This window comes from Delphinapterus leucas, chromosome 6 (genome assembly GCF_059928025.1).
Source record: "Delphinapterus leucas isolate spDelLeu-1000000601 "Yukka" chromosome 6, BTC_Dleu_Yukka2, whole genome shotgun sequence".
Classification (NCBI taxonomy): domain Eukaryota; kingdom Metazoa; phylum Chordata; class Mammalia; order Artiodactyla; family Monodontidae; genus Delphinapterus; species Delphinapterus leucas.
Window position 1 is genome coordinate 73,572,523 of NC_143134.1, and position 18,015 is coordinate 73,590,537.

Consider the following 18,015-nt stretch of genomic DNA (forward strand, 5'->3'; position numbering starts at 1 on the left):
ATCCAGAAGTTAGCTCCTTAAATTCCTCATTCCACAATAAAACAAGCACTTATTTTCTTTTGCAAAACTTAGCACAAGAAATCCGAAATGCACCACGCAGATGTAGGAGTTCATTTTCTAATGCACGGATGATATGAATGCCTTCTTTTCTCAAATGGAACAAAGAAAATTCCCAGGACTGCAAACCACCTGAGATACAGCCCTCCTTGCTGAAAAGGCGTGCATTTCGTTAAGGGGCAGAAAACTCACAGCCCCACTTTTCTTCAAACACAAACTCTTCTGCTTTAATTTATTGTGCTATTTCAGGTCTGAAGGAACTCGGGTTTGCATAACTATCTGAACTGAAATTTAGCCCAGATCCCAGAACTAGCAGATCTGCTCTGGGAGGGAAAGAGACACTCATGACTCCAGGTAGCTGTGACCTCACTTTGATGGGTCATGAAGGAGGATGGCCCCTCTGCCCCAGAGGCACTGGAACCATACTGGGAGAGCATCTGTTACCACCCAAGGTTGGCCTGAATTGCCAGCACTCTTTTCACAGTTCCAGGTTCTCTAAAGATGCAAACCTCTGAGCCCACGAAACAGGAGTTCCTGAGCCAGCACTGTGATGACACATCTGTTGGAAAAATCTATTCTCTGGCCTCTTTCTCAAACTCAATAATGAGTGAATAAATGAAAGAAGGAAGGAGAGGAAGAAAGGAAAGAGAGGCTTAAGAAAAGCCTCAGTGATATTTCTCCAATGCACCTGGCTCTCACAAACGGCCCAGGTTAAAGTTCACCACCAGCAACTGTGCCAAAACACCTGGTTTGCATTTTAGCTGCCATGCTTCTTCATTTTAAATGAGAAGGAATCAATCCCCTTTACTTTTTAAAAAGGACTTGAAAACAGGTGCTGTTGGGCCAACAGCATGCTGAAATAAAAAAGTCTCTCTGGGGGGCTTCCCTGGTGGCGCAGTGGTTGAGAGTCCGCCTGCCGATGCAGGGGGCACGGGTTTGTGCCCTGGTCCGGGAAGATCCCACATGCCGCGGAGTGGCTGGGCCCGTGAGCCATGGCCGCTGAGCCTGCGCCCCGCAACGGGAGAGGCCACAGCAGTGAGAGGCCCACGTACCGCAAAAAAAAAAAAAAAAAAAAAGAAAAAGAAAAGTCTCTCCGGGAGTGGGGTGGGATAAATGGGAGATTGGGATTGACACAGGGAACTCTACTTAATGCCCTTTGGTGACCTAAATGGGAAGGAAACCTAAAAAAGAGGGGATATCTGTATACATATAACTGATTCACTTTGCTGTACAGCAGAAACTAACACAATACTATAAAGCAACTATACTCCAATAAAAATTAATTAAAAAAAAAAAGTCTGTCTGGCTTCATCTTTCCTTTCTCATCACTTCCGGTTTCAACCAGTCACCCAGCAGCTGCCCCCAAATTAAGAGTCAAGGACCAGTGCTTCTGCACCTGAGAAGAGTTAGCTCAGGAGTTAACTTGGAGGTTACCTGTCTGATGAACTGTTTGCCTAATTAGGTCTTAAATTTCAGACTCATGACGTGCAACCTGAGTAATAAGCAGAGCTGGAAACGGAGTAGTTCTCTCAGAAGACGTCTCCTCTTGTCGGAGCCCTGGACCAGTGGACTGGGCACTCACCCTACCCATGCGCTCCATCCATCAGCTTTTGCTGCTACTGCTGTAAGTCAATAGGATCGGGGCAGACGGCTGTCAGAGATGAAGCAGGGACAAGCAAAAGAGCTTAATGAAATTTTATTTTGAAAATATGGCAAGAGTCTAAGGCACTTCAAACATTTAAATACATACAAGACCAAAGCAAATGTGGCATGGGATAAAAGAATCCATAAATAAGTGGAGAACTATACTATGCTTCTCTAGAGGCAAATATATAGCCAATTTCTCTAACACAATTCAAATTTTATCATTAGATAGAGTTGTGCAATTATTAATAAAAATATGGTAATGTTACATGTCGTTCTTCGGGTCTTTAATTACTATGGAATATAAAAGTTGAAAATACTGCATCAATTTTATATAGATACCCTTTAAATAAAACGTCATGTAATGCATCGACCTAGATAAAACCAACTGAAAAGACTTCCTTTTGTTAAGTTTTAAACTTTTTGAGAGTTTCAACTTTTATTTTTAAACCAGAAACCAGCCCAGGCCCAATTCACCGATGATCAAAGTCATCTCAACTTCCTTACTTTAAAATAATAAAGACAAAAGAAAAATCAACAAAACCATCCTGGAATGGAATTTTCAAAGAGCTTTCCAATGGTTCCACGTTTGGTAAATATAAATACTTGTGGGAAAGTTTAAAAACACCATTCCAGTGAGAACCTGATACTTCTCAGCACTGGTAGGGGGTGGAGAGAAGGAACAGAAGTTGCCCACTCAGATCAGGTTACTATTTCCTACAACTGTACATAACGGAGCAGAGACTCAACAGCAAGTGTGCCCTACACAGACGGAAGATGGCCAGAAGGGAGGCGTGTGTGCCTGGCCAGCAATCTCCTGCTGGCTCAGCTTCCACTGTGGCAGCTCCAGCCTTCAGCCCTTGGCTTTATGCGTTCTGTTTGCTGGTGAGCTCAGGCACAAAATACATTCAGTTATCTGTCAGCCCAACAGGAATTAGCAGCTTAGTGGTGGCATGTAAATGGACGGTATTTGCACATAATCAATCAAATGAACCTCGGTGGGTGGGACCAGGAGATGTCTTCCTTCCAAGCCTAGGGGTGCCCTAGAGACCAGGAAAGGAAAAAAACTGGGGGTTAATTAGTGACCTCAGGTAGATGTGTCCTCTGTGACACAGGAACTCTGGTAGCCACAGCTGAGCACCACCTATAAGCCAGAGCGAGGAGAGCTGGAACACAGCACACAGTCCACTAGCGGGCGCAGCTCTGGGGCCAGCGGGCTCGGCAGTGCCACGTCCAGTTGTCCTGGGAAGTCAACTTCCCTCTCAGAGTGAGCTCTGGGACCACAGGCTGCAGCTCCCTGTCTGCTTTAAGAAAAATGCCAGGACGGCAATATGTATTTATGGGCTCAAGATGTGCCATTTGGATAATTCTGTCCAGAATAAACTCTTCCTGTGAGGGCGTGAGGACAAGCAGGCATCCAGCCTGTGCTGTGCTAACCATTAGCACTCCTGGCCTTCTGGGTGGGGCAAAATTGATGAATTCTTCAGCTCTGGACTAAAACCTTGATTTTCAGAATCATTATAAAACCTGTATCTCCTGTCAACTCCCCGAGGAAGGGGGCCCACTAGTCTGGTAGCTTTTAGCCTGTTTACAAATGCCAAGTGCACAACACTGACCGGAGACTGGGCTTTCGCGAAGTTCACGTGGGCATACAGCAGAACGGCGATGTCCTTGTGTCCTGCCTCCAGGGCTATTGAGAGTGCGGTGCTGCCATCCTTAAGAGGAGATGAAAAGAACAAGCTAGGTTGGATTTCTCAAACTTCCAGGTAGCCCAAAGGGTAACAACACAAAACTCTTTCAATTAGATAAGGTTCCCCAATCTAGCCATCTGTTCAGTCTTTTAGGAAACTTTTCCGGACCTCTAGGTGCTAGCCCTGAAGGATACAAGGATGACAGAGGCACAGCACCCTACCCTGCCCTCAGACAAGAATCACCCCATTATTGCCTTTGTTGTTGCCTCATGGTACTTAGTGTGTAGGTCTGCACACCATGGAGACTCAACAAAAGCAGGCTGCCCACCAGCAGGGGGCAGGAGGTGAAGGTAGGGGGTAGAAACATAATTTAGTGTTGTTTTTTTTTTCCCTTATAATTACAAACGAACGGTCAAGTAGCGTGGTGTCCGTTTTGACGCCCTGCAATCTGCCAAGGATCTCTTAACTTTCCTCTTGCAGAGGGAGCTGATCCTACAGCCCTAGCCACCCCTGGAGAATGCTCCGAGTCACATCTACATGTAAGCACCACATCCTGCTGCCTTGCAGAAATGTATCTTATGGAAATACGAGGGGAAACACTAAATATGGGTAAGAAAAATGTTCAGTTAAATGTTTGCTTTCCATTAAGATGCAGGAACTCAGATGGATATAAAGATGCATCGAGACAAAAACAGCATTCTGGACATCAACTCTACCTCAATCAAAAGTAGTAACAATAAAAAAACAAAAAACAGCACAACTTATTTTCTGTCTAGTCTTGGAATAAGGATGCCCTTCTGGTCACCAGCAGCTGGAAACAATTTGTGTGTGGTTTGAACCTTATGGTCCTCCGTCCCACTCTGAATTCTGGGAGTTACTTTTCTTCTGGAGGCCAGCTGGATGCCCTCCCGTTCCTTTAAGGATATGGAAGTAGACAACGGGCAGAGGGAACCAGGATTTCTGGAAGTTACTGTGGTGCAATGGCCTCTTATTATTAGATCTACCAGCTGTTCTTTGCTAAGAGTAGAAGTAAAAGCAAACAAACAAAAACAAGGCACACGAAACACAGACTGTTCTTAAGGAAAGAGAAGTTGGAAACTGGCCCTCTGCTGCAGTGGAGGTAAAGGAAATCTGGTGCAACCTCAGCTCACGTGCTCCTGGGGAGGTCACTGCAACTGCAGAAACCAGTCAGTCTTTCCTGCCAGTAATACCTGCACTGATTTGCTCTTCCTGTTGGCGTGAGCCCACGAGGATCTCAAGTTTAGTGCAAAGGGGGATGTTTTCCCTCTAGCCTTTTTAGCGTTTGGGGCTGATGGAAGCTCTGGTCCAAACCTGGGCTCCACAGAGATAAACTTTCAAAAACAGAAGCAACCCAGCCAGACCTCTGGGACCTTTGGACCTTTGAACCATGTCGCCACCTAAATGTTAGTTCCTGTGCTGTGACCTATCGGTACTCCTCCCCTTTGGTCTGGAGACATCCAGAGCAGCAGGTTTCCTGGGAATGTTTTCCAGTCAAGGGGTTATCTGGGAATGGGACAGCTTGGGAACGGAGAGAGGAAGGAGATGAGAGTGACGATGATGGGAACAGCCCAAGGAGGGGTGCGAAGATGGGCTGAAAAGACGCCAAGATGGTCCGGATTCCCTAGCTGATAAAATGTCACACATTATTTACTCTGATGGGCCCTGGTGAAGGGTTTCCAAATGGACCAGGGGCCTGGTCCTCTCTTCGTAGTGTACCCATTAGTTGCCTACACTGCCTGCTACATTTGATTCTGTATTGTAAATCTGTTTATTCCACTTCAGTATACTGGTTCTCGTCCATGCCCATCACCTTCTTCCTTTTATAAATGTTTGGGGTGAGGCCTAGTTATCTTTCTGCCTTTGGCTTTAGTTAATGGGAGTATTAGTTTGCAAACAGTAAACGCTACCATGCTGGGCCGTGAAGGGAAGTTGCCTGGATGGCAACGCAAATCCCTGAGGAGAATAAAGGAGGATTTGTTCTCTCCCCTGGTCAAGCAACACTCACAGAACCGCCCCTCCACCCCCCGCAACTGTGTCCAGGCCAGGGGCCTGCAGGACCGTTGGAGACAGCTTACGTTGTCCTCCAGGTGGCCACTGCAGCCTGGCTGGGCCAGCAGCAGCTTGACGATCTCCACGTGCCCATGCTCGCTGGCACACATCAGGGCGGTGGAGCCCTCGTCGTCCTGAATGTTGACGTCAGCCCCACAGGCCAGCAGGCCCTTCACCATGTCTATCCGCCCATGACTGACGGCCAGCATGAGGGCTGTTTGTCCTGCCTGTGGGAAGAAATGACAGCGGACTTCAGAAGCACATGCTGGGCTGGCAGCGTGTGACCTGCAGTGGGGCTGTGCCAGGGGAAGGGGAGGAGGGAGAGTGATGACAGGGGAAAACGTGGACATGGAATTACTTGGGGCCCAGTGGTGGAAAGGCATTGGAAAAACTAGTTTCTCGTGAGCTATGAGCTAATAAGTAAGACCATAAAGTAATGAGTTAATTTTTCCCTTTAGCTTGGAGGATCTGTCTTATGACAGCTAGGAGCTGGAAAGTGCAGAAGATGGTCACAAGGCAACTGTGAACACATCTGGATGAGAGGCGCTCTGTGCCGGGCATGAAGATGCTATAACATGGAGACAGTCAGGAAACAGTGGTCACCAGGTACATGGTGGGGATCCCTAGTCACTTACAGGCAGGCTGACCCATGATCCACATGCACACTACTCCAGGGAGAACGCAAGGTAATGGAGGGAGAAGTTTCCAATGTGAAGTTAAGCCAGTGTTTCCTCGGTGTGTCTGGTCATAAGGACCACCGGGCAGCCGCATGGGCTGTGCTGAGTGGCGAGAGCACGGCAGAGGCACCCGGGCAGGTCAGAGCTGCATCAGCCAGCACAAACCCTGGAAGCAAGCGCGTTCACCTGGCTGGCTTTGGCGTTCACGTCCCCACAGGCAAAGAGTTCCTCCACAACTCGCATGTCCTTCTCTGCTTCCACAGCGGCAAGGGCTGCCAGCATGATGGGGGTATACCCCGCCTTGTTCTGGTGATCCACGTTACATACATCTGCAAAGACACGAGTCTCTTTAGGGAGGAGCCATCTCCTAAAAGCGTCAGTTGTCCCCATGAACTAAAGGTATGGAGTTTAGAAAAGCCCAGTGAAATGGCCTTAGGTAATCAAAGTCCCAGAGTGACTCAGAAGGAAATGTGAGAGATGTTTCATAACAAACCAAAGAAAAAAATTTTTCTCTATTTCATAACAAATGACAGCAAGCTCTCACAGCACCTCTTGTTTGCAACTGGTGGTTGAACTGCAACAGCCTGGAGGTCTGGGAGGCTATTCTAAGTAATGGTTGCTTTGAAGAATAAACAATAACATGGGATCTAGATACTAATCTGTGTCTAGAAAATCACCATTTTGGAGTGAAGAAGGCGGTGAGAGCTACAAGGGACAGAAGGATTTGTAAACGCTCACATAGGGAACACTGAATATGGCATTCCCCACTCATAAACCTCTGTTCACTCTGAGACCCTGAGTTTGCTGCTCTGACTCGTTTGGGGCCCTTGGAAGCAGAATTCCAATCACACGACACCCAGCTCTAGGAATCGTGGTCTGACAGCAACTGCAGTTAAGTCCCTTAGAGACTGTCAGGGACTCCCAGATCCAATAACCCAGACCTTTTCTAGTCCTATAATTCTTAAGGAGTCTTCAGGGCCTAAATTATCCTCCAGGCCTTTTAAAATTCCTTCAGCACTTTCTAATAAAATGAAAGGAATGGAGAGTGCAGGAAAGAAGCTTTTTATGTGTGACCAGATATAATTAAAATGCTTAGGGTGTTTCCATCATTGGGAGTGAGAAGAGAAGGTACCGTGAAAACGTTCTTGAGTTCTAAAACAACAGCATACTAGGGACATAAGGGCATTTACAGTAGTGCATTTTTTTTTTTTTCTTTTTTTGCAGTACGTGGGCCTCTCACTGTTGTGGCCTCTCCCGTTGCAGAGCACAGGCTCTGGACGTGCAGGCCCAGCGGCCATGGCTTGCGGGCCCAGCCGCTCCTGTGGGATCCTCCCGGACCGGGTCACGAACCCGGGTCCCCTGCATCGGCAGGCAGACTCTCAACCACTGCGCCACCAGGGAAGCCCAGTAGTAGTGCGTATTTTTTAACGTAGAAAAGGAAAAAGAAAAGGAAAAAGTTGTCTGATGGAGAAGCGGGTGAGCAGACATGGTCTTTGAGGCTCCTCAGTTTCTTTGGCGTTCGCCTCTTCTCTGTTGCTGCTAGTATCCTAGATTCACAAACATGCTTTACGAAGCCACAATCTCAGTCTATAATGGTGAGCAGTAAAAAGTGAAGTAAATCCAGAAAAGTGATTAACCAAAGCCATCCAACAATGGAATTAAAATAGTTTAATTTACCAAAATATCTTGTCCATGCAAATTTTCTAAGGGTGGATTAAGCTGTTACTTTCAGGGGCAATCCTGAAATCTTGTTCTTAGCTTTCCTGGATATCATCCACTTCTCTGTTTAAACAGTAACTCTGGCTGACAGTATCACCAGCTCTGTTTATAGTCTGGCAAGTCTGAAAGGAAGGAGGCTTGGAATTCCTTCCTTTAAGCTGGAAACAGTTTTATCCTAACATGGCCCCTAAACTGGGGACAAGCAAACTTAGAAGAGAAAAAAAAAGATAAATCTGTTTGGTTTCTTCTGTGCCTTAATCCAACATCCCCAAAACAGAGTAGAAAAAAATTGGACAGTTGGGTCAAGAAGCAGAATGGGAAAATTGGACAATTGTATTGCATATTCTAAATCAGATGTTCACATTGTGTTCTCATTAATTAGACTGAGGTACTGTGAATTCTGTATCAGTTATATTAGAAGTAAAAATATGTATTTCAAAAATAAATAAAAGTGATTTAGAGACTCAATGTATCACAGGGCTGTTCCATTTGAACAAAAAGTTGATAGCTCACTATGTCGCAAGGGGACCCTTCTATGTGCCACCGCCTCACTCCATGTTTAATACATCCACTGGCTATATTCTGGAATGGCAAATTCCAATTACAGACAAAAATTTTCACTGCTCTCGTTACTATGGTTCAGATGTAAGAATAGCATTTTCTTTTCTCTATGCCGATTCCCCAGGAACAGGGTGTATTTTGGCGGGAATGGTGTTGATTCTACCACAATCTGTTACAGTGGCTTTGCTTGGCCCCCATCTTGACTAACTGCACAGCTCTGCAAGGCGGCTGGAGCGGGGCATGGAACAAGGACAAAGAGAGCAGCTCACAAACACTAAAGCTTTGACTCTGGCCCCAGGCGCCGCATTCTGCCTCTTGAGAGTGAACCCACCAAGCCTGCATGATTCAGCTCAGGCAGGAACATGAGTCATGTGTGTTACCAGGGATACAACTCATCTGAACACAGCTAAACTGCAGCAAGAACACCCTCAACACCTCCTTTCAAAACAGATCTGGAGTCTGTGTCACCCCGTTTTGTTTAAACCTCAAGCCTCCCATGAATGACTCAAGAACGATTCTTGCCACATCACAGGGGAAAGCAATGAAAAGGCTTTTTAGGATGGTCACAGAACTGGGGATCAGCTGGATCAACCAGCTCCTTCTAAATGAGTCACAGCCCGAGTCTGTTAGAGAAGAGACAGGGACAACCAACGTACCAGCGTCCAAGAGCAGCTTCACAATCTCGAAGTTGGAGTGGGACACACTGTAATGGAGGGCGGTGTTGCCGTTCCCGTCTGCCATGTTGATGATATGACGCAGGACGTCTGGGGAGATGGCCTCAAAAGCAGATATGTAGTCCCCCACCATGGCTGGGATGGCTGACTTCTGACTGGACACGCGGAACCACTCGTGCTGGAGAGTGTTCAGACAGAACCGCTGCCAAAACACCGAGCCATCGGCCATTAGTTCTTCTATTTATAGACATTTCTGAGACCTAGCTGAAAACCTAAGAAACCAGGCCTTTTATAGTCAGAAGTGTGTGCAAACAGAATTTGCTCTCAAAAAACAACTAATGAAACCCAGAGCTCTCAGAGAAGCCTCAAATTCCAAACTGAAGTATCCTTCCTGATTTTAACACACACACATATTGTAACTTCTATAAAACAGGCCTATAGCACTGTGCAAGAACTATACCACCAAGGCTCAAATTCTGACTCTGCTACTGACGAGCTGTTCGACGCTGGGGAAGATACTTATTCTGTGCCTCAGTTTCCTCATCTGCAAAATGGGGATAGTAAAAATACCTTTCCTTCACAGTGTTTGTGATGAGGACAAATGAGGCAACACATGTAAACCACTTAGGCCAGGCTCCATTTATTACTGAACTATCAATATTATGTAGGTACGCTGGCCTTGCAAATGATTTTCATAGTAATCAGGACAGGAGAAATTACTTAACACAATTATGCTACCTCCTTCCTGTCCAGACCAACTTCAACTCCTTCAGCATCTCCACAGCACTAGGCTGGGAGACCATAACCGTGCAGGCAACCCAATTCCTACTCCATCCCAAATACAAATGTTCAACCACAGAAAGGGAATAAAAAGCAAGTCTGAAACAAATTACTTTTTCCCATTAGGATCATCTATATCTGGTCATCAGCCCCACTTGCTTTCCCTTAGGCTATAGACACATGAACGTGGCATTTGTTTCACGGATAATCAAGTCAAACTTGGACATGAAGTTCAATGTAGACTGGGCAGAGCCAGTGCTGGAGATGGGGAAAACCACAATGCTTTTTTCTTGGGCCCTCTTTCATATGAGTTTATCATTCATTTGTGCTTTGCTTGTTCTTTAAGAGTTTAAAAATAAATCAAGAAAGATGGAAAGCTTATGTCAAAAGCACCAGAACCCATGTAGTCTTCTTTCTATAGAAAAGGTGGAACTGGGATTACAGAACACACCCATCTCTTTATCTTCCTGCTACTAATTATTCAGGTGTACCCAATTCAATCATAGTTTGGGTCACTGGAGGAAAAGGGTCCTGGCCAGGAAATAATTCACTTAATTTTTCTTTTCTTCTGCTCACTCTTTCACATATTCAGATTTCATTTTTTGGGTGCCTCACACAGAAGGAAGGGAAATTATGGCGTCTGGGTGTTGAACTCACTTACAGCTACATAGTCAGTGTCCTGACATGGTTACATGGCCCTGGCACTGTGATCATTCACATGTCCAAGACTTTTCAGAGCACAGCACTTTAAACACTTCTTTACTGAATGAATATCCAATCAACAAAAAAAAAATGTAGCAATACTGGAGTATGTGCCCGACAAAATGCTTGACAATTGGGGCTACAAAAATGTAAAGTCCAGTCCTCCCTGAGGACCACATAACCTAGTATTTTGAGGAGGGTGAAAGAAAAAGTGTATTAAAGCTATAAAATCTGGGGTCCGAAAGCACCAGTTTTAAGTTCAGGTTAAACCTGGTGGGAAACATTAACACTGCAGTGACTTTCCCTGGTTTTACTATTTGTGACCAAGGCATAGACAGGCACTTAGTCTATACTGATGAGTTCAACATGTAGATCCAGGTCCAGGCCAGGGACTTCGTTTAGTATTTCCTTCTATAAACATCATTGCCATGCTCCTTTTTCAGCACAGCATCTGAATGTCAAGATTCAGCTGGCTCTGATAAATTTAAGTTTCTATAGCAATATAAACAAATAGGAGAAGATACCATAATTTTAAAAAAAAAGATGCCATATAATAAGGTAATATGCTTTAGCTGGGATAAACAAAACATGGACCAGTACTTAAGACAGGTATAATCTAGTCCCAGCATTAACTAGCAGTTGACACTCCAGGCAAGACTCGTAATCTTTAGGGCCTCAGTTAAAGCAGGATGGACCAGAATAGAGTGGCCTCGTAGACACACGCACCCATGTACTTCTCATGCCTGTGCCAGCCGTCACCAATTCTTCTTCAGATTGTGTTTGTTGTATGAGGAAGACTATTTGCCTTTCCAGCGTTAGATAATTCCATAAATCCCTTCTAGGCTTAACATTTTGGTTTCATAATTCTATAAACCCGTGAGACCTATGAAACAACTTTCTCACCAGCTGCGGACTTAAGTTATTTAGCATAAAACTTTCATATTAAATCTACTGCTAATATGCAAAGATTCAAATGCACATTACTATCTAAAATAACATGAGATGCTACACTTTCTCAGTGCACTGAATAGAGCTGTCAACCAGAAGGCTGGTCTAACCTATGAAAGAAGCCACACATCTAAATGTCACCAATGCATGGGAGAGCAATACTTGTAAAGGATATCAGATTCACCATTGCCACGGAAACATTTATCTGTCCTATGTTATGCTATTCGTGCTCCCTAAGGCAACCACCAACCTCTTTGCTTCTGAATCTCAAGCTGTGAGAAGATAAGTGCAGTTATTTCTAGGTTTAAAAATAGTGACTGCCTGCATTCCACATCAGAACATAATATGCAGTTTCATAATTGAAAGGAATGCTGACCTCGGTCCAGATAGGTTTCTCTTAAAAACAAAGGCTAACTTAAAAAATTCTGGGATTCTGCTCCCTAGATCACAAGTTCTGTAAGCAAGAGAACATGCAGAAAGGTGACGAATGACTGAAATTAGCCCTCCTTTCCATGTGCAACTATATGCCTCGCAGATGCTCAGCTCCCAAGCAAAGTACAGGGTGGAGAAAGGAGATCTGAAATCAGGCCTGAGGGAAACGTTCACAGGGTGGTCTGGTGAGCCGGGTAGCGGGATATTCACTCTGCCCACACACACTAGGAATAGTCTGGGGGAAAAGCGTGCAGGCAACAACAGCTCAGGGGCAGGCTAGAGAGGCCTCATCTGTGGTGTCCACTCGGGCACTTTGTACAGACTGGGGACAGTGTCTGTAGGTCAGACTCACCATATCCTTGCTGGTCAAAGCTTTGGGGTCATTTATGTTATTTTTCAGTAAGTTGCATGCAGACAACATCTTTTCACTTAGTTCATATCTAAAAGGGGAAAAAAATAAAAGAAAGAGAGCTCATGACTGGCCACAAAAGGAAAGGCATTTTTACCTGAAACTCTATAACCCTTTACAAGACCGGAGGCCCCAAGTCAACCCTGGCAGGTTGTGGTGCCGCTAGTGCTTGCCTGGTGGAGTCTAGGCGTCCGAGGACTGACGTTACCACACAGAGCCAAGGCCTCCAGCCAGAGCTCGGATCTTTTCATGAGGGTAGCTTTCGGCTTCGCCACTCTGGCCTGTGTGACATTATGGAATAACACTTGGATATTTTTTGCTCCTTTTGTTCTAAATTCTTAAAAAATATTTTTACTCTTGAGGGGTTGAAGAGGTCTGAATTACCACCTACCCATTATGCTGACCAGTGGACCACACATCTGAAATCACATTTGGTGACTCAGGAAGTGTTTGTTTAACCCACATGAAAATATAAACTTAAAAGTCAGATGACATATGGTATATAAATTATACCTCAATAAAGCTGTTCAGAAAAAAACCAACAGATGTCAAGTTACTGAGCCATTTGAAAATACTTGGAAATATAAACTAAAGACACTTACCTTGTGTTAACGCAGTTAAACATTCATTTGCCAAATTAGAGATAAGTTTTCTGAAATGTTCTAGTTACACTTCACGTGGTGAAACACCATACTGAAATTTCCAACTGTCCTACTCTCTCCTGTTTTATAAGCATCAATTCCATATTTGTTAAGTCTTTAAAATTGTCTACACTTTTAGGTACACGTTTCAGCCAACTAGAGTGTTTATTTGATACTTCAGCTGCTGTTTACGACATTCCCAAACCCATTCTTGTGGTGTTCCCAATCACTCAACGGCAACAAAATACAGGCATGTGACTGATCACGTCATCTTTATGGTAAATGTGATCTTTGGTTGAGGCCAAAAACTGTTCCTCTCACACACAGTGGTCCTGTAATAACAGTACTGACACCTGTATGAGGATAAATGGCTAATGATAAAATCTGAAACTTTAAAATGTGAAATGTGTTGGTCACAAAAAATTCTAATATACCTTTAAGTATAAGGTGGGTTGTTCAAACAATGGAAGCTTTAGTGGTGCTTAACAATTATGCGGATGGTGACTCCACATGTAATATTAGACGGCAAATAGTTAAAGAAACAAAGGTGAACAGATATCAAGCCCTTCTCTCTGCTACTATAAGAGATCTAGCAGTTATCATTTTTGCACTTGTATTTATTAGTATCATGACAAGAGGTACACACCTCTGAGGCACAGGTAAAGTTCAGCCCTCCTTTGGTGAGTGGAAAGACCAAACTCATAGATTCAACTGCACAGTCTCCTCATTGGCCAATCCTACTGCCAAAGTACATCAAACATGGGAAGGGTTAGGGGAGGGGGGGGAGTGTACCACACCTCTCTCTGATTTCCACCTTCTCAGGTTCACATTCTGGAACCTGCATTTCATCTTCCACCCTGCTGGACGTGAGACCTTCCACATTAACTGCGTGGTGGCCTTCTGCCATCCCCCGAGTGTCTTGGTCCTCCTCTTCGTCCTCCACTTCCTCAGGAGGATACTCGGGGACATCACACTCGTCATCTGACTCGGAAGAAGAGCTTTCATCTGAGCTGGAATCATCACTTGAAGTGGTTTCATACCTAGGTGGCAATTGGGAGTTCAGGAGATGCAAGGTGTGCCCATAAAGACCCAGTGACAGAAATGTTTATGAAGGGAAACCTGCTGACTCCAGAAATTTCATCAGTGGTTTTAGACCCTGTACTTAGAAGTGCGGAGTAAGGTCTATTTAGAAGTCTGGTGGTTTTGAATGGGTTCTCACTTAACAAGGAATAACCTAGGTTGCCAAGTGGTATCACATACCACTTGCAGAAAAAAAAAATATGTATATATATATATAGCACCTCTGGCTTAATATAAATCAAAGGAAATTCATTTTATGGAAACCAAGTCTGTAGGTTTTCATCTTTGCTGTTCCTTTTCTTTCCCCCTTTCATTCTTCTTATTTTGTACCGTTAATTTTCCCAGTGTCCAAGGTGAACATATTATGTAAGTTACCAATAGTTTCTCTGGTACACACTCCCCAAACTGTGGGACATATTACCCAATAAAACGTTAAAGATTTGGAAAATAGACAGCACTGTTATATCTTTGTGGTACGCACTACTATAAATATTATCTCAACTAACTCTGCACTATTGCTTTCTTGTCAAGGCCATGAATGGATTAATAGATTAATTGCTTTGATTCAACTGTAGGAGGACAAACAGACTTAACTATTGATCTGGGCCAATTAAAGGAGAAGGAATAAACAACTAAAACACATTCTATTTAGAAAGCAAAGAACTGATGGCGTGGCGAGGTTACTCTTCAGGTGAAAGGCCCTACTATTTTGTCTGTAAACATGGAGAGCTAAGCAAAACAACCCATTCTGAAGGAGTGGATGACTATCCCTGGACCATGCAGTGACGTTCTCAGTCTCTGGTTGTTGCTCAGTTCTGATACAGTTAAGTACACGCTGTCCAACAGGGAACCTGCTGCCTGTTGCTTTTGTTGAAGACCGTTTGTTTCAGATCAGAGGTGAGAAGACGTAAATTACTCAGCTTCATCACGTATCCTTTCAAGAGTGAAATATCCTTAAAGATAGCAAGAAGAGAGAAGAGAAGCCCAAATGCACCTTTCTGAGGAGGGAATCTTCCGTCACCCAGATGTGGTAGCATTCCAGACCAGGCACCTTTAAATATGACTGGAGTAGGCATGAGGCAAAGGAAACAGACAGACCGTGTATAAACACCAGTACCACCATCCTTCCTTACCCTCCATTAATGCCAACAAACTGAAGATTCTTTTTCGCTCCATTTGAATCTTTGTTGGCATCTTTCTTCTTCATGATGGACTTCAGTGTACTTTCATTATTTGTACATACTGTGGAAAAGTGAATCATGGTGATCAAAATTAATACAACTCATACCCATGCAAGTTAAGTGAATAGGTACGCTTTCTTCATGTACATTTATTATTTTATTCATGTTAATATAGATCTTGGCATGTATATATGAGAAACTTGCCCAAAATCCACTGGAAAATTGTGTGCATGCAAAGAAAATACTTCAAAGTTCCATTAATAATGTTCTTTAAATGGAAAAAAAAAATCCATTCGTCCTTCCAGACATAACAAAAGCAGTGACAACTAGCATCTGTATCAGGCTTTACTGTTTATAAAGTGATGTCACGTCTCACTTGATCCTCAGAAACCACCTAGGCACTAAGATAGCGATTATTAGTCCTTTTTTTTTCAGTTGAGATAACCTGGAAAAAAATTTATACCTGCCAAACTATGAAAGAGTGAAATGCTGTTTAAAATATTTTGTAATTTGCAACATCAGATGAGTTTTCTTAAGGGGACTGCACGGCTTTCTTTGATAATCTTAAAGATAATCTAGGCCTACCTTCCTAACAACTGTGTAATCATTCTTCCAGGTCAATTTATAGGGCACACTGGCATTAGATTGGAAAGCTGACAACTCTGGTCCTAGAACCCTGATGCCGAGAGGGGTCGTGAGTGAGGAAAGTTACCATAGAGGCCAGCGGCTATCTGGTCGTCTGTCAGGTTCACTGGAGACAGCGGGCTTTCCTGAGTGGGGAAGGTATCCTGGCTGCTGATGGGCTTCCCTTCTGTGGTCCCCACCTCTTGCTCATGCCGGGATGTCTGGGAGTTTAATGGCCCTCCTGATTGAAGACTTCCACACTTACAGGTGTATTCCAAATTACTGCCTGTCAGGAAGGAGAAGGTTGTAGAAGTGTGTGATGCTAGGACCAAATAAAATGGGCTAAATGGTATAAAAAAAAAAAAATTCTTGCAACACATCCTTTTCTCAAGTGCTTTTCTGGTGTTTTCTTTTTGCATAATTGGCATTAATAGCCAAGCCATCCAAAATCAAACCCCCAAGGCCTTCTTGACCGTGATCCCTTCCCTTTATGACCATATCTGGATTGGTCAAACTCCACAGTGCCTCTCTTCTCTCTGGTCTGGTGCTACCACCTAACTTTGGCCTGGGCCACCAGTGTAGCATCATGACTGTCCCCTTTCCTTCACATTTCCCCCTCTCCCGCACTGCTGCAGAGTAGAACTCCCACTCAGCTCAAATCCCATCCTAACTCCAGCTAAAACGAAACCTAAAAAGCTCCCCACCACTCAGGAAACGTAGTCCATACTATTTAGCCAGATTCTACACCACCTGCCACTCAGCACCAACTTACCTCTCTAAGTTTATTTCCCACTATACCTGTGGTCCTTTTTGGGGTGCGAACTGCACCCAAGTAGATGGAACTCCTCCCAGTGTAGAAAGTGGGGTCTCTTTTTCTCCTAAGAGCACACCTGCCTTAGCTTATTTTCTTCTACCTGGTGACGTTCCTTCCCTACCCTCCCTCACATGGCCAACCTTCCCATCGCTTCCTCTTCCGAGCCTTCCCTCATCTCCCTACTGGAAATTAACTCTCCTTTCTCTGAACTCTCATGGCCCATCTTTCAGACTCTCTTATAAGATCTATAATACAACGTAGTAGTTGATTCGCGTGATTGTCTTAGACTCCCTTCTTGTCTGTAAATATTTTGAGGGTGCCACATGGTTCTAATCAACTTTGTTTCTCTCACCACATCTTCTAGGTTGCTTTTACATATGTTAGGTACTTAATATTTGTTTACTGGACTTCCCTGGTGGCACAGAGGTTAAGAATCCACCTGCCAGTGCAAGGGACAGGGGTTCGATCCCTGGTCCAGGAAGATTCCACATGCTGTGGAGCAACTAAGACTGTGCACCACAACTACTGAGCCTGCGTTCTAGAGCCCGCGAGCCACAACTACTCAGCCTGCGTGCCGCAACTACTGAAGCCCGCGTGCCTAGAGGCCGTGCTCCTCAACAAGAGAAGCCACCGCAATGAGAAGCCCACACAGCAACAAAGAGTAGCCCCTGCTTGCCACAACTAGAGAAAGTTCATGCGTGGCAACGAAGACCCAACGCAGCCAAAAATAAACAAATAAAAAATAAATAAATTTCTAAAAAAAAAAAATTAAACTACATTTTAAAAAATATTTGTTTACTGGTGAAGCAGAAAAATTGGATTTTTATTATGTAATTTATATACACACACACACACACACACACACAAGTATATCACAGAATTTTTAGTGTGGCTGACATTTCCTAATTCTGCAAATGGTACTCTGTCCACTCACAATGCTCCCTCCTCTACCTCCGGAGGCACGGGGTGCTCCCTGGTGATTCCTTCACAAATCCACCTCCCTCCTCAGCACACACAGACAGTACTAACTGTAGTCCTCCAAATAATATTCAGTTGCCCCCACGACCTGATGTGTCTCCCTAACAGCAAATAAGAAACGTCTCAAGTTCCTTTGTCTTACTTGAAGTAAACAAAGCAGGGCATTTGTCTTCATTCCTCCTTTTCCAACTTCATTCATCATTACGCAGTAACCTCCAAAGAGTCTCAGTATGTTAATCCTCAAGTACCAGAATACTTCCTAGAGAAACACTTTCACTAACCACTTCTCCATTCAAGGACCAACAATGATTTTTAAAATGCAAATACATAAAT

The 18,015-nt window shown here is 44.2% G+C and overlaps 1 protein-coding gene across 6 annotated transcripts in view; it reads right to left on the reverse strand.

Moving 5' to 3' along the window:
• Positions 1-1,737: 1,737 nt before the first annotated feature.
• Positions 1,738-18,015, reverse strand: part of KANK1 (KN motif and ankyrin repeat domains 1) — a 120,170-nt gene continuing 103,892 nt past the window's right edge. For 3 of the 6 annotated variants that reach the window (XM_089913264.1, XM_089913263.1, XM_089913265.1), the window contains 9 exons: positions 15,979-16,176; positions 15,219-15,327; positions 13,803-14,045; positions 12,308-12,395; positions 9,076-9,295; positions 6,326-6,468; positions 5,489-5,758; positions 3,318-3,416; positions 1,738-2,744 (listed from right to left, as the gene is read on the reverse strand). In XM_089913264.1, the coding sequence (XP_089769390.1) occupies positions 2,682-2,744; positions 3,318-3,416; positions 5,489-5,758; positions 6,326-6,468; positions 9,076-9,295; positions 12,308-12,395; positions 13,803-14,045; positions 15,219-15,327; positions 15,979-16,176 (1,433 nt within the window). In that variant the 3' untranslated portion in view covers positions 1,738-2,681. Of the gene's footprint in view, positions 2,745-3,317; positions 3,417-5,488; positions 5,759-6,097; positions 6,469-6,529; positions 7,727-9,075; positions 9,296-12,307; positions 12,396-13,802; positions 14,046-15,218; positions 15,328-15,978; positions 16,177-18,015 lie in introns of those variants that run through there. The other 3 variants (XM_022573570.3, XR_016393561.1, XM_089913266.1) reach the window with 3 other exon arrangements.